Source organism: Moschus berezovskii, chromosome 6 (assembly GCF_049115385.1).
Source record: "Moschus berezovskii isolate FMDL1 chromosome 6, NW_MosBer_1.0, whole genome shotgun sequence".
Classification (NCBI taxonomy): Eukaryota; Metazoa; Chordata; class Mammalia; order Artiodactyla; family Moschidae; genus Moschus; species Moschus berezovskii.
The window spans coordinates 67352207-67366687 of NC_142465.1; the positions used below are offsets into that span (position 1 = coordinate 67352207).

Sequence of the window (14481 nt, forward strand, 5' to 3'; positions counted from 1 at the left end):
GGCCCGCCCTTCTATGGAGCGCGGAGCGCCTGAGGGGCCCAGCCGCGCCCCCGCAGAGGGTGGGGCGGAGCGCTTTCTCGCGCGCGCGCGGGCACGAGAGGGGTAGAGCGCGCGCGGTGGCGGCCTTCTTGTGAATTTCCGGGTGTGTTTATTTGCATGCGCGGGGCCGCGACGTCCCAGCTGGGCCGGCAGGCGGGTTTTGAATGCTCGGCGGTCCTAAGGCGGAGAAGCTGCATTTATTTCTGTGCGGAAGGAGTAAGGGAGCCGGCCGTGAGGGGTCTGAGCGGTCAGCGACCCGCGAGGACTTGAAGCAGCCGCCGCGGCGGAGTCCGGGGTGGCGCCCGGCTCCCTCTCGGCTGCTGGTGCAGCCTGAGGGAAGGAGCCACAGCCCTAGTGAGCCTCCTTCCTTTGTGTCTGGGTTGGAGTTATCGCCTCGGCGCCGCGGGACTGCGGCGGTCTTCTGTGGGGGTGCCGCCCCCTTCTCCGCGGCTCGGAGCTTCGCGGGGGTTCTTCAGGTACCCCTTGCTGCGGACGCTCAGGTGAGACACCTGTGAGGCCCCGACCTACCCCGGCCGGTGTCCCTAGCCCTGAATTTTTTTCTGGAAGCCCTGTTGCCTCCTCTCAACCCCAGCTTGATTTCCCAGTGAAGACCCTTGTGCGAAGGTTTGGGTGAGTTTGCGTCTCGCTTTTCTTTCAGAATTGGGTTCTCCGGAGGTTCAGCAGCCAGTTTAAGGGACTTAGAATTCTTGTTCAAGGGATACTTGTTAATCGTTCTAATACTGTACCAGGAAGAGAAATGTCTGAAAAGGAACTGATCAACTGTTACGGTTTTCCTGGATGAAACTGACCTTTATATTTCAAAAGAGTCCTGACTTTATGTTGATGGGGTTACAAAAGGTGGGACGCTGAGAATTTGTTCATAATGAATGTTTCAATGGGGACAGAGTTTAGGAAAACAGCATGTGAAACTTAATTAGTTTTAAGTTTTCTTTAGTTTTAACTTAATTCTTTAGTTTTAATAGGGCTAGGTAAAGTTGAAAATTAGTTAGAAGTGTTCAGAGTGTCTTTTGCCTTAGCTGTTGGACCTAACCTAAAAAGTTTACTTCTATTTTTGTCAAACCAAATTTTATTACTGTAAAATTAAGGACATTTTATGTTTGAGATCATAAAAACATTATTAACACTTAAAAATTACCGTAGCCCTGGTCCTAAACATAACTTTTATCAACCAGTTTCATGCCAGTACTGGGCATTTTGTGAACCTTGACAATAATGGGGAAATTGCTTTGTATGCAGCTGACACATATGGTCATACTTTTTAGTCAATCTTGAAGCTTAATCATTAGTACTCCTGTGTGCTCAAAATTACTTGTGTTTATCTCTTTACACTCAGTGCATCACATTATAGTTACCTGTATTTTCCTCTTCTACCAGATAGTGAATTCATTCATGGGTATGATTTAATTTCTGTAGATTCAGGGCCCTACATAGGAGGGACTCAAATATTTATGGAGTAAATACATTAATAAGCACATTTAGACACTGTAATACATTAGGGATACATTAGTAGATTCTGTTTAAAAACTTGCAAACATTCTGATCTGGGGTTTTTACTCATTAAAAAATTTGCATCATATTTGAAATAAAGTTGGTAGGAACTTTGAGTATTATACTATGAAGAATATTATTCTGTTTTTATATCCTCCTAATCTAAGAAATGACATCAGAGGATATTTTTTGTTGCTTTGTCATACCTAGCAGCTCAGCTGAAACTCGTGGAGTAAGCCCATGAGAAATGTGTGAAGACATACCAGCTGACGTCCATCTTGAGTGAGAACTAATACTTGATACTGAGAATGCTCTATTTAGTTTTATCATGGCAAAGAAATAAAAAAGTTTGTAATTATTAGGACTTCAGTATGATCATTGTTTATAAAGTCTTAAAGGAAGTTTATAATTGTACAAATGATAATGAGTATTGAAAAAAATTAAGATAGTATAGAAAAGAACAGAAAAGAAAGGGGGAAAAAATCCCTAAATATTGATTTTTGGAAGTAACTCAAACATTTTGTTGAACAGACTTCTAAACGTCTCCATATGTATTTAGATGAGACCAACGCATATTTTGTGCTACACATGGGATCATATTTAAAATTTTTTCAGTGATGTGTCATGAGCACCTTTCCATGTCAGTACATGGAGGTGTGTCTTAAATGGTTGCATAATAGTCCATTGTATATGCATACTCTAATTTTTTAAATCCATACTCAGAAAGATGGTTGTTTTAATCTTTTTAATCTTCAAATGGCAACCCACTCCAGTGTTCTTGCTTGGAGAATCCCAGGGACGGGGGAGCCTGGTGGGCTTCCGTCTATGGGGTCACACAGAGTCGGACACGACTGAAGTGACTTAGCAGCAGCAGTAGCAGCAAGCACTCTTTTAACTCTTTTTTGTGGATATTTTTTGCATACATATATGACTCTCTTTGACGTAAATTCCTAGAAGTGGGATTTCCGGTTTAAAGAGAATGCTTACTTTAAATACATCGTACGTTGCCTTCCAGAAAAGTTGCATCCACTTTGTCCTCCCCTCAGGTACCTTTTTTTTAAACTTTTTATTTTGTGTTGGATTATAGCTAATAGACCTACCTATTCTGGTATTCTCGCCTGGAGAATTCCATGGACAGAGGAGCCTGGTGGGTTTCAGTCCATGGGGTGGCAAAGAGTCGGACAGGACTGAAGCTACTTAGCACATACACACACATAGTTAATTAACAATGTTGAGATAGTTTCAGGCGGACAGCTAAGGGGCTCAGCCACACATATACCTATATCCATTCTCCTTGAAACTCTTCCCATCCAGGCTCCCACATAACATTGAGCAGAGTTCCCTGTGCTATACAATAGGTCCTTGTTGGTTATCCATTTTAAATATAGCAGTGTGTACATGTCCATCCCAAATTCCCTATCTCTACTCAGGTATCTTAAAAGAATACTAATTTCCTCACATATTTGAAAGCATTGGATTTTGTTTATTTAAAAAAAAATTTGCAAAAATAAAATCCTTTCTTTATATTTTTTAATACCAGTGAGGTTGTACATCTTTTCATATCTTTATTGGCCTGACAAGAATTTGATATTTTGCCTGTAGCTCATGGTTGACAGCTCACAGAAAGAAAAATTTGAGGGAAGATGGATGCAAAAGCTCGAAATTGTTTGCTTCAACATAGACAAGCCTTGGAAAGGGACATCAAAACATCCTACATCATGGATCACATGATTAGTAATGGAGTTTTAACAGTGTCAGAGGAGGAAAAAGTGAAAAATGAGGTAAAGCCCCCTGAGGTAGTCCATGCTTTCTTTGTGATTTAAAAAAAATTCAGTCTGTACTTTCTTAAAAATTTTTAGAATTTATTTCAAAATTTGTACTGGTGTCTACTAATTTATGTTGCAAATATATTCTTTATAGTATACTGAATTACTTTTTTTTTTTTTAGCCCACCCAACGGCAACGAGCAGCTATGCTAATTAAAATGATACTTAAAAAAGATAATTATTCCTATATTTCATTCTACAATGCTCTACTCCATGAAGGTTACAAAGATCTTGCTGCCCTTCTTCACGGTGGCATTCCTGTCGTCTCTTCTTCCGATGGCAAAGATTCAGTTAGTGGAATAACTTCATATGGTTTGTATCCATGATGCCTTCTATCACAGTGGCTATGTGGCTGAAGTTTTGTTTTATTGTAGATGGTGTCTGCTGGAGAAACTTCTCAGTTCACTGAAACATGTGTGTGAAAAAAATTATAGTCTTGTTTTCCAATTCAGGTATTTTTATTTGTGTCCATATTACTTTCTCATTTCCTTACCCAGTGAACTGTCTACTGCTGAGATAATAATATACATACCTTAATTTTTAGAGATAATAAGATAATTTATAAGCCTTTAAATTTTTCTCCAGTTTTGTGTTTACTAAGTTCGAGCATAGGAAAGAGCAAATGTTTAGAAATCTATGTTCTTGAAAGCTATTCCATATTCCTTCCTTTACACTCTTTTCTCAATCTTTAGTAGGAGAAAAAGATTGGAGAGTTAGGGAGAGGATGAGTAAGGGCAGATATAAATGGAGATTTTCATTGCTCTGTAGTCATCTTGAAAGGTGTATCTTTACTTTTGTTCTGGGTGTTCTGAGAAATCAAAATTAAACTTAATTCTCTAGCCATGTTTTCTTCTTTGGAAATTCTGGCAGAGATCTCAGCCTGTTCTCTTTGGTTTTTATGGAATTACTTGAGTAACATTTCAAAGTTCTCTTCATTCATGCTTGTTTTGTTTTGGATTTCAGTAAGGACAGTCCTATGTGAAGGTGGAGTACCACAGAGGCCCGTTGTTTTTGTTACTAGGAAGAGGCTAGTGAATGCAATTCAACAGAAGCTCTCCAAACTGAATGGTGAACCGGGATGGGTCACCATATATGGAATGGCAGGTTGTGGGAAGTCTGTATTAGCTGCAGAAGCTGTTCGAGATCATTCTTTCCTAGAAGGTAAGTTTTGATTACCATTGCTGGCTAAGAAGATATTGTTTAGGCATTGCATTAGCTTCCTATTGCTGATATAACAAATTACCAAAGCTTTTGGTGGCTTAAAACTACATAAATATTACCGTGTAGTTCTGGAGGTGAGAAGATCAAATAGCTCTTACTGGACTAAAATCAAAGTGTCAGCAGTGCTTAGCTCCTTTTTGAGGCTCAGGGAGAATCCTTTCCCTTCCATTTCCTTCCTTCTAGAGGTGCCCTGCATTCCTTAACTCACAGTCCTTTTTCTTATTTTCAAAACTGGCAGTGCATAACATCTTCGAATCTTTCTCTCTCCTCTGATCTTTGCTTCTGTCATCACATCTACTCTGACCTTCTTGCCTCCCTCTTACAAGGGCCCTTGTGATTATATTGGGCCAAATGGATAATCCAGGATAACGTCATCTCAAAATCCTTAATTTAATTGCACTTTCAAAGTCTCTCTTTGCTGTATAAGGGGCCATATATTCAAATTCTGTGGACTGGGATGTGGACATCATGGGGAGGGGAGGGGCAGTTTTCTACCTACCGCAGGTGATTAAGTTTGAATTTAATTTTCTACCTCGCCTGTCACAATGAGGGGCTTGACTACCCAGGCCAATAAGTTCATGTGTTACCAGTTGGCACTCATTATCCCTGGAATGAAACTAGTTCCCTTGTATCTTAATTCAAATTTTTAAAATTTATTTGGCTGTGTAGGGTCTTAGTTGCATCATGTAGTATGTTTCATTGTGGTGCACGGATTCTAGTTGTGGTGCTCAGACTCCGTAGTTGTGGTTCACAGGCTTAGTTTCTCCTTGGCATCTGGGTTCTTAGTTCCTCGACCAGAGATCGAACCTGAGTCCTCTGCCTAGCAAGGTGGATTGTGAACCACTGGACCATCAGGAAAGTCCTTTCCCTTGACTGCCCCCCATCTTAATAATTGAGGGGATTATATGGTTCAAAAAGTATCTTGAAAGGTTGTCCAGCTTGTATCCCTGCCTTTCAACAGTACTGTACTAACATAGCTTCCTGGTAGTCGAGTGTTCTGGCAGAGTGCTGTAGGGAAGATTGTTGGAAACGCAGTTCCATTAATGACTTCCCAGGGATGATTCTTTCTTGTATTTGACGTCCTGAATCATTAATATGAATTCCATTTTTGCAGTTAATTCTATCATTTATTTACCTTCAAAAATAAAAATCTTTAGTAACTTATCTGTCTTATTTGTAACTCCAAGAAAAAAAAATTGGAAGTTGACTGTAGCAACCAATGAGTTTTTGCAGGCAGGCTTTATAGATTCATTAGACATCTGGAAACTGATTTTCCTTGCTTCAAATATTCATGTAGTCAATAAGTGTTTAAGAATCTGTTATGGATTTTGGCACTGTTTTGGGCAAAATCCAGAAAGAAAGCACAGCCTGTGCATCTAAGAAATTTACTTACAGTCTGGTAGGAGAGGAAGACAGGTTAACTATGATATATATGTGATAAACTAAACATTAGAAACAAGTGTAAGGTACATACAAAGTTAGAATAAAGGAAGGAAGCTTTCCATCAGGGGAAGAGAATGAGCAGGCCAGACTTCCTGAATGAGGTGACATTTTAGCTGGAGTTTGAAGAATAGAAACAAGTTTGTCAGGCGAACTCAGCAAGGATGGGAGAGTAGTAGAGAAGGTGGGAAGGGAGCTGGATAGTTACCAGAGTGAGAAGGTCAAACTGCAGCAGAGAGTTTAGGACATCTGGCTGGTGCACTGCTGACCCAAATGAGTCCCTAGGTTCTCAGGGTATTCCCTAGCAGGAATTTTACATAGTGTCCTCAGTCTTTGGTTGCCTCCATCCATTAGTGAGTTCGGGGGAATTTAAGAAGATAGTTCCTGACTTCTAGTGGTTAATATTTTTTGTTGTTGTTTACAATATATAATCACCAGTTAAAATAGTTTGTGAGGAGGACTTCCCTGCTGGCCCAGTAGTTAAGAAACCATCTGCCAGTGCAGGTGACACAAGTTTGATTCCTGCTCCAGGAAGATTGCACACGCCGAGAAGTAACTAAGCCTGTGTGCCTTGGAACCTGTGCTCTGCAAAAAGAGAAGCCACCACAATAGAAGCCTACACATCACACCTAGAGAGTAGCTCTCCTGCTCACTGCAACTAGAGAAAACCTGAGAGAAGACCTAGGGCAACAGCAACAAAAAAAAAAAAAGCAAAAAAAGTTTACGATGAGATGACACAATGAGTGGAATAAATAGTAAGCACCTGAAAGTTTTAGAAAATTGGAGCCTGGGGCACAGCTTTTGTACACACCTGGTTTTAATTTATACATCACAGCCTTTGCTAATGGTGTTGATCATACTCTTGTCAGAAATATGCCTGATTCCTAAACCCTGGTTTTTCTCTCTTGTTTTTATAGAGAAGTTTTAGGTGACTCAGAGCTAGGCAAATCTCAGGGCCAAGGGTTTATTTATTCACTTTTTTTAACCTCTCCTGCAAAGTTGATCACCAAGGATATTTCAGGATAAAATTGGTTTAAATTTCTTTAGTGTGAAGTAATGGTTTTTGTTTCAATATAATCATAAATTTCCTTTAAAATATGTATAATATGCCAATTTTTAGGGTTAAAAGTGCTCTAATGCTATTTAAATCACTCAATATTATTGGGGTGAATTTTCAATTTTATGGGTTAAAATTGACCAACAACCTATGGAATTAATTACCAGGAATCATATTATATAAAATGTAGTCTTGAGATAGATTTTAACCACTTTGTTTTAAGAAAAGGTCAGGAACACTGGCAATTTTCTAGTGTATAATGAGCTTAATTCGTATTCCTGATAAGCATTAGTGAGATCTCAAGTACAGAGGGATGAGTAAATCATATTCTTTAATTTACCACTTATTTTCATATTAAGTCTATCTGAGTTTCTTACTGTGTACATTTCCTTTAAAAAAAATCCCATTCTCATTTCCCTTTCCCTCCTTGAAAGGAAAACACACTCCTCCTATGTGTCTCCTCTGTGCAATACAACACGATTTCATTTCTGACACTAGATATATGTGTTTTCCACATATCCAGCAATTCTTCAATACCAGCTGAGAGTCCTATGATTTAATTCATTTCTGATGAATTAAATCACCCCAACCCTTTCAGAAGACAGTTGCCAATCCAGGTTGTTACCTGTGCTTCTGACAACTATGCTTACTAGATTACTGGTTTATTAGACAAGCATAAGAGGCTTCCCAGGTGGTGCTAGTGGTAAAGAACCCTTCTGCCAATGCAGGAGATGTAAGAGATGCGGGTTTGATCCCTGGGTTGGAAAGATCCCCTGGAGGAGGTCACGGCAACCCCCTCCAGTGTTCTTGCCTGGAGAATCCCATGTACAGAGGAGCCTGGTGGACTATAGTCCATAAGGTTGCAAAGAGATGTGACTTATGCGATTTAGCACACATGCATGCATACAAGCATAAAACTCTGGAACAGCTTGACGGGAAGAGATGTGTCAGGCATGATGTGTGGGAAAGGGTGCAGAGTCCCTGTGCCCCATGTGGATGCATCGCTCTCTCTGTACTCCCCGTGTTCACCAGCCCACATGCTCTGAATTTCACCCTTTTGGTTTTTTACGGAGTTTCCAGTTACATAGGTGTAGTTGATTAAATCATTTCTGATTGAATGCAATCTCTAACCACTCCCTTCTCCCCAGAGGTCTGGAGGTGGGACTGAAAGTTCCAGTACTAATCAAGTGTTTGATTCCCCTGGCAAGGTTCCCCTAAATCCCTTGGTATTTAGAGACTTCCCAGAAATTACTTTATTAACATAAACTCAGGTGTAGTTGTAAGGGGCTTATTATATGAACGTAAGACACCATTTCACTTTTATACTCTGGAGCAGTTTCAAGAACTGGGAACAAAACTGTTAAGATGCACCTAAGGCTCTCACATGGGAAATTACAAGGGATTTAGAGCTATGTGCTAGGAATAGTGACAAAGATCAAATATACATATTTAATCACAGAATCATACCTCCCCATAGGTGATCATTCTGATGTATTTAATATATGTGTGCATGTGTGCGCTAAGTCACTTTAGTCATTTCTGATTCTTTCCGACCCTCTGGACTGTAATCGTCAGGCTTCTCTGTCCATGGGATTCTCCAGGCAAGAAAACTGGAGTGGGTTGCCGTGTCCTCCTCCAGGGGATCTTCCTGACCCAGGGATTGAACCCACATCTCTGATGTCTCCTGCATTGGCAGGCAGGTTCTTTACCACTGGTGCCACCTGAGAAGCCTACTTAATCTATATTCTTTGTAAATATACAGGGTATATAAATACCAGATTTGATTGCCCTCCTATCTGTGCATTCCTGTCAGTAACATGTGATGACTCCTATGTCCTTACTTCCTAGTAATATTAGGTTATCTTCCATGTTTGAGATTATTGACAAGCTAGCAGATGTGAAATGATATCTTAGTTTACATTTCTGTGATAACTTGAGCTTGACCATTTCTTTATAAGTTTTTTAGCTTTTGAGTTTCTTTGTTATGACGTTTATTGATATCATTTGTGGTATTAGTGATACCACATCATTGTTTTTTTCTGTCTTGTTGCTTTTAAGGAGTTTCTTGAGTACTATAGATGGTAGGACTTACTGGTTTTAGACTCTGTAAATACTTTCTCCTTATAGCATCTGTATTAACTTTGTCCTAGATGTCCTTGATAGAAATCTGATGTCAGATTAGTCAGCTTTTTTGCCTTCTAATTTGTGCTTCCTGAATTTTAAGTAGTCCTATTATCCAGTATTATTATTATCCAGTAGTCAGGTATGGATGTGAGAGTTGGATCATAAAGAAGGCTGAGCACCACAGAATTGATGCTTTTGAATTGTGGTGCTGGAGAAGACTCTTGAGAGTTCCTTGGACAGCATGGAGATCAAACCAGTCCATCCTAAAGGAAATCAACCCTGAATATTCATTGGAAGATCTGATGCTGAAGCTCCAATACTTTGGCCGACAGACTCGAAGAGCTGACGTCTTAGAAAAGACCCTGCCTCTGGGAAAGATTGAGGGCAGGAGGAGAAGGGGGTAACAGAAGTTGAGATGGTTGAGTGGCATCACCAACTCAATGGATGTGAGTCTGAACAAACTCCAGGTGATAGTGAAGGACAGGGAAGCCTGACGTGGGGTCCATGGGGTCACAGAGAGTCAGATACAACTTAGCGACTGACAGCAAGAGTCCTATTATAGTCTTACCGTTCATATTTAGCTTTTTAATCTGAAGTGTGCCTTTGCATATCCACTAGTTCAAGAATAGATGCTTCCCCAAAGATAGAGTTGGACATGACTGAAAACAACAACAAAGATAAATTATAGTCTCTGGAGTTTGTCTGTTCTAAAATACAGGAATATTAGATTTTGCCATTGTTATAAAACCTTATTTTTTCTTTTGAAAGTGGAGGTAACTATATGGGTTACAAACTTCATTACAACTGGTTTCTATAGAAATTGTGTTACCTTAGGGTGGTCTTCAGTATAAATTGACGAACACTATTCTTAACTATTTCTGCCTGTATATTTTTAAGAAACCTAGTTTCCTTTTGAAAGTTCAGCCATTTAATTTGATGAATTAAAAATTAAAAGAGTTGATGAATTTTTCAACCATTTACACGATTGTATTGATTGCTGAGTTTTTAAGGATGTGGAAGTTTTCTTTAGAGGCTGTCTGTTTGCTTCCTTCCTTCCCAGGATTTCCCTGATGCTATTAGATTATTAATTGCTACCTCGATAAACCTCTTGTGAGAGTAGGATGGGTTAATTTTCTCTGAATAAAGGCAGTTTTTTTTTTTTTTTTTGCTTAAATTTCTGAGTGAATTGTAGGTATAGGCCTCATTCAAGGCTAAATTGCTCCCTCTTGTGCCCACAGTCAAGATGTTTGGATTCTTTCTGAAATGTGAGATTTATGCTCTCAGTAATAGGAGGTTTGCAGATCAGTTGGTCTTTTGGTCTGTTTTTTTTTTTTTCCTGACCACACCATGAAGCATTCAGGATCCTAGTTCCCTGACCAGGGATCAAACTTGCACCGTGGAGAAGGAAATGGCAATGCACTCCAATACTCTTGCCTGGAAAATCCCATGGATGGAGGAGCCTGGTAGGCTACAGTCCTTGGGGTTGCAAAGAGTCGGACATGACTGAGCGACTTCACTTTCACTTTCCTGCAGCAAAAGAGCAGAGTCTTAACCACTGGACCAGCAGGGAATAGTCCTGTTTGTCTTTCTCTCCAAGCAATAAGTTATTATTTTTCTTGCATATGTTAGTAATGCCCTAATTTACTTCTAAGGTTAGGAGAGACCTTTGACATAGATAGTAGGTATTTTGGAGAAGGCAGTGGTAACCCACTCCAGTATTCTTCCCTGGAGAATCCCAGGGAGGACGGAGGCTGGTGGGCTGCCATCTATGGGGTCGCACAAAGTCGGACATGACTGAAGGGACTTAGCAGCAGCAGGTGTTTAAATTTAAATCTGCATAGTTCACCAGCCAGTTGTGTCTGGCTACTTTCTTTACCTTGTCTTGAACCCTAGGATGAGTTTGAAAAATCTTAAGTAGAAAGCACAAATTAAAGAAAAACCCCTTAGGAGCAGCATGTAGTTTAAAACTGTTTTAAATATTATAGTAGTAGTATTTTCATTTAAAATGAAGTAAAATTTCTTTTCACTTGTCCTTTCCGTTCTCCCAAATTCTTCACCGGAGGTAGTCATGGTTAACAGTTTAGAGTGAGTTTTTCCAAACTTTTTCCTGTGCATTTGCACACATGTACATACACAGAAGAGCGGGACACAACTGAGTGACTGAACACTGTCACCAACACAGAACACAGCTGTAGCACTAAGCAAAGCCCCAGGGATTTACCGTTTCATAACTGTTGACTTTAACAAGCCTAGAGAACTTCAGGAAGCTTTCAGGAGGAAAGAGTAAGACTTGTTGGGATTTCCCTGGCAGTCCAGTTGTTAAGAAACCACCTTCCAATGGGGTTCAATCCCTGGTTGGGGAACTAAGATCACACATGTCTTGAAGCAGCTAAGCCCGTGTGCTGCAACTACTGAGCCCTCATGATCTAGAGCCCATGCTCTGCAACAAGGGAAGCCACCCCAATGAGAAGGCTGCACACCGCAACCAGAGAGTAGCCCCCAGTGGCCTCAACTAGAGAAAGCCTGAATGGAGCAACGAAGACCCAGCGCAGCCAAAATAAAAGACAAAGTGTGGGACTTGTTGTTTACCTTCATGCAACAAGTTGACTCACTGGAAAAGACTCTGATGCTGGGAAAGGTTGGGGGCAGGAGGAGAAGGGGACGACAGAGAATGAGATGGCTGGATGGCATCACCGACTCTGTGGACATGAGTTTGAGTGAACTCCGGGAGTTGGTGATGGACAGGGAGGCCTGGCGTGCTGTGATTCATGGGGTCGCGGAGAGTCGGACACGACTGAGCGACTGAACTGAACTGAAAACTGAAGACATAGGCACTGGTAATCAAACCATGCTTAACAGCCCTGCCTTACCTCAGTTACATAGAGTGAGTTCTGGTCATTTGTCATCTTTTAGATTCTCATGTAGTTACTACCCAGTTCATTGCCAAATGCTGATTTAGGTCCTTTCCTCTCATTCCCAAGCCTTTGCTGTGCTTTCTAGACTTCCTCCTCTGTGGTCAGGAAATTCCTCTATATCATCAACCCTTCTTAGACCTCCTTGTCACATGTGAAACGGGGCAGTTTTCCTGAGGATACCTGCTTCTCTGTAGCCTTTTTCAGTGGTGTGGTAACCCTCTTCCCTTTCTGTTTCACATATTTCAGCACCAAGAAATGGGTGGATGCTTTCTTTGCTCCTTGTTGCCTCATCTGGGCCTTTAATACTCCTTTCTCCAGCTGAATTCTTTGTCCTTTGAAGCTCATTTTTCTAATCTTTCCCAGTTATGTTATAGCCCTCTGATTGATTGATGATTGGAGTTCTTAGTTATAAATTTAAGTCCTCCTTTTGCTGGCAATCTTAGTGATTTGATATCTATGTGGGTGAGTCATCCAAAACCTTGGCCTCTCAGTTCCTTGACTTATGTATCTTCAGTGACCATTTTCTTCACTCCCCTTCAGCCAAATAATTTACAAATCACAGGTTGGATCCTGGCCTTTGGCATTACCAGAAATGATACCACTTTTGAAATCTTGACTATAAAATTCTGTTTCACTCTGCCTACCTCCATCTATTCTATTTTTCAAGTTCACTACAGTATTCTGAGTCTTATCCATTAATAGCATAATATCCTTACCATTTGTCCCATCAACCCCCTCTCAGCCTTGGGCCTAGATTTTTATTGCCTATTATTCAGTTGCTCCTCAGTACATACTCTTTAGTTCTCTCCTTATCTTGAATGAAAGCTGATGCCTTCTATATGCTCCCTGTTGCTTTATCCAGACTTTATTTCCATCTTCTTTGCAGAAGAAAATCACCTAACTGAGCTTCAGTATAAATTCATGATCATACCTTGGCAATTTTACTTATTTAGTGGATCTGTAATCATTGTATTGGACTTCCTTGGTGGCTCAGTGGTAAATAATCCGCCTGTCAGTGCAGGAGACATGGGTTTGATCCCTGGGTTGGGAAGATCCCTTGGAGAAGGAAATGGCAACCCACTCCAGTGTTCTTGCCTGGGAAATCCAATGGACAGTGGAGCTTGGTGGCCTTTGGCCCATAGGTTGCACAGAGTCATACGTAGCGACTTAGCACACATAGCTTGATTAACAAAGAAGATGATGTTAATTGACAGTAGCAGTAATAATAATGTCTGTTATTATTATGCTTACTGGTTCAAAGCTTAATTGTATGAAAGGTGGTCTCATCCATATCACTAATAAACCTGTTATAACCTTTTACTTTTAAACATAGCCAAATCACATATTATATACATTAATTTCTTATAGTAACTGAAATAGGCAGGGGTAAACAGTCTTATTCTAGTATTGTATATGAAATTGAAGTTAATGATTTGCTAAAGGTATCATAGTTAGTAAGCAGTAGAGCCAGACTTGAGCCTAACTTCTTACTTGAAGTGTCTATATGAGAACCATAATGAACGAGTTAAGTGTTCCTAGGAACTACATCAGTGGTTCTCAGTCAGAGGTGATTTTTTTCCCCCTTAGAAGATATGTGACAAACTTCAGAGACATTTTTGGTTGACATAACTGGGGAGAGGAAGTGCTGCTGGCCATCTAATGGATTGAAGCCAGGGAGGCTGCTAAATGTCCTATAATGCTCAAGACAGTTACTTCACACAAAGAATTATCTGGCCCAAAATGTCCAGAGTGCTTCTGTTGAGAAACTGTTGTACAGTAATCATTGAGGACAGAGGACAAAGATTTGAAATTTTGTTTGGTAAGATTTTACTGATATGTAGTAGATTAACACCAAACTTCAGATTATTCACATCTTCAGCTTTTCTTAGGTTTGGGCTGTGAAGCTCAGTAATATATTCTCAAACAAATATAACAAATATAAAACAAACAAAATATATACTCTGAATCAAGAGAACTTTGAAGATGTGATGAAATCGAAGATTGGAACAAATCTTTACTGCTGCTTATCAGTAAAATCTTTCAAAGGGGGACTCCTGTTTAAAGACCTTAAATTTATTTTCCTTTTCCTCACCAGATTGTTTCCCAGGGGGTGTGCATTGGGTGTCAGTTGGGAAACAGGACAAATCCGGGCTTCTGATGAAGCTGCAGAACCTTTGTGCACGGTTGGATCAGGATGAGAGCTTCTCCCAGAGGCTTCCACTTAATATTGAAGAGGCTAAAGACCGTCTCCGCATTCTGATGCTGCGCAAACATCCAAGGTACAGATGGTCGTATTCAGTTGATGTGTGAAGTCCCAGTGAGACTTAACTACTGACATCTGGAGAACATC

General features: G+C 40.3%; 1 protein-coding gene across 5 annotated transcripts in view; it reads left to right on the forward strand.

The window, feature by feature from the left end:
- Positions 1-114: 114 nt before the first annotated feature.
- Positions 115-14481, forward strand: part of APAF1 (apoptotic peptidase activating factor 1) — an 86146-nt gene continuing 71779 nt past the window's right edge. For 2 of the 5 annotated variants that reach the window (XM_055394601.2, XM_055394602.2), the window contains exons 1-5: positions 115-539; positions 3151-3329; positions 3497-3686; positions 4338-4535; positions 14227-14410. In XM_055394601.2, the coding sequence (XP_055250576.2) occupies positions 3192-3329; positions 3497-3686; positions 4338-4535; positions 14227-14410 (710 nt within the window). In that variant the 5' untranslated portion in view covers positions 115-539; positions 3151-3191. The other 3 variants (XM_055394600.2, XM_088837131.1, XM_055394603.2) reach the window with 3 other exon arrangements.